The 2,079-nt window shown below is 37.7% G+C and overlaps 1 protein-coding gene across 4 annotated transcripts in view; it reads left to right on the plus strand.

Annotated features, from left to right (window-relative positions):
• LOC119969191 (ribose-phosphate pyrophosphokinase 2-like) overlaps positions 1 to 1,845 on the plus strand; it is a 39,915-nt gene extending 38,070 nt beyond the window's left edge. For all 4 annotated transcript variants that reach the window (XM_038802448.1, XM_038802449.1, XM_038802451.1 and 1 more), the window contains 2 exons: positions 742 to 901; positions 988 to 1,845. In XM_038802448.1, the coding sequence (XP_038658376.1) occupies positions 742 to 901; positions 988 to 1,080 (253 nt within the window). In that variant the 3' untranslated portion in view covers positions 1,081 to 1,845. The remainder of the gene's footprint in view (positions 1 to 741; positions 902 to 987) is intronic.
• The last annotated feature ends 234 nt before the right edge of the window (positions 1,846 to 2,079 follow it).

Consider the following 2,079-nt stretch of genomic DNA (forward strand, 5'->3'; position numbering starts at 1 on the left):
CCCCCCCCCCCCCCCCGGCACAAGGGTAGAGAGCTATTGCACCTCTGGAGAATATAAATCCAGATGGTCTGCCATGCATTTTTGGGTAAAATGTGTTCATAAATTAGATTTATCTTAAATTGACCACTGGTACTCTTCTGGAGAAGATGTGGGCTACTTTGAATGCTTGTGAGCTGCCTAAAATGGTTGTACTAATACTGGAGGCAGGAACACCATTAACTAGAACTGGCTTTGGGTTTCTGATTTGTCCCATATCTTCAGAAAATCCTGAGCTGTCCTTTGTAAGAAAAGACTATTTTGATTGAATGCCACTTTAGAAGGTTTTAAAAGGCATTAGTAGAGTTTACATATTATTCCTATTGTGATCAAAAATTAGACTCCTTATGTCCCTTGCACTTGTATTGCTCCAACTAATAGGGTAGAAGTAGTACTCATGATCAGCTCAATGGTGACCGTCTTGGCTGTTTCTGACATCATGCCACTCTGTGTAGAAGCTATTATGGTTCTGGTTACTAAGGTTGGAATAAAATCAATCTTGTTGATCCATGCCTCAAGCAAGTGCATCGTTGTTTGTAAATAGTGCACTTTAATATCTGGTGACAAACTGTTACATTAAATTGGCTTATGAAACCACATAGATATTTGTTCTAAACAAAGTTTTTCTTTTTTAAATATGTTTACAGTACATAAATGTATGGTTACTGTTGTTTTCAGTCTCTTTTGTGTTTCTCTTTTGTTCAGATTGGTGTGTGCTGGTGCTACCAAAGTTTATGCTATCCTTACACATGGTATCTTCTCTGGCCCTGCCATTAGTCGAATAAACAATGCGGCTTTTGAAGCTATTGTCGTAACAAACACCATTCCACAAGAAGAAAAAATGAAGATTTGCCCAAAAGTTCGGGTTAAAATTGATTTTTTGGATTTAATTTGAAAGAATGAGTAATGTATTGAATACACAGACACTTAGCCTGTCTTCTTGCCTTTCAGGTGGTTGATATATCTATGATGCTGGCTGAGGCAATACGGAGGACCCACAATGGAGAATCTGTGTCATACCTGTTCAGCCACGTTCCCCTATAAGGTGATTCTATTTCAGCTTTCCAGCATTGTTCTGGTCTGAGCACTGCTCTGCTGCATTCTGAGGAATCCATCATTATTTACTGGAATACTGCAGTTCACCACACCCAGGGCCCCAGCTATCTCAACTGGAAAAACAACATTCGTATTTGAAAGCATGAAAACATTAACTATTTTAAATCTGATGGACTGAATTTTATTGCTCACTATCACTTTGTTTCTGGAGAAGACTAAGATGCTGTGGAAAGGACAGCAGAGTTCTGTTTTTGTACTTTTAGAAATGTAAGAGAAGTGAATTTCTATGAAATCTCAAACTTGCTCCTAGCTTTGTGGCTTTTCTACACCAGCGCGCAAACCTGTTAAATACAGATTTTTTTTTAGAGGAAACCAATGTTATAAAAATATTTGAAATGAAATGAAACTAAATTAAATGAAAATTGCTTATTGTCACAAGTAGGCTTCAAATTAAGTTACTGTGAAAAGCCCCTAGTCGCCACATTCCAGCGCCTGACACTAGTAATAATTATCAACAGACATTCCATAAGATATCAAAACTGATTTGGACTTCATGATCTAGTTGACTATTTGCATTCTGCAACAACAGAAGGATGCTGGTCACTAAACTTGCTTGTTGGTAATAAATGAATTCCTGGTTACCAATACAATTTTGAAGAGTGAAAGCACGATAACTTGCAGCCAAATTGCAATGTCGTGAGTGGCTGGAATAAAGTGATTTCTCTGCAGAAAATAAATAATTTGCTGCAATAACTGCTATTTTTGTCCGAAAACAATTGATCAGATGTGCAGAAGTAGTAAGAAATATAAGAATTAAATTATTTAGTGTAGCGGCTTCATATTAAAGTGCAAATGCAAATCCAGCCTCCTGTTTAATATTTGTAAAGTGCAGCTGTTTTTGATCAATTAGATGTGATTCAAATTGAGCATTGGTCTCACGGTGGCACACGTGGCTAGCACTGTGGCTTCACAGCGTCAGGGTCCCAG

The sequence above is a fragment of the Scyliorhinus canicula genome, chromosome 7 (assembly GCF_902713615.1).
Source record: "Scyliorhinus canicula chromosome 7, sScyCan1.1, whole genome shotgun sequence".
NCBI classification, from domain to species: Eukaryota; Metazoa; Chordata; class Chondrichthyes; order Carcharhiniformes; family Scyliorhinidae; genus Scyliorhinus; species Scyliorhinus canicula.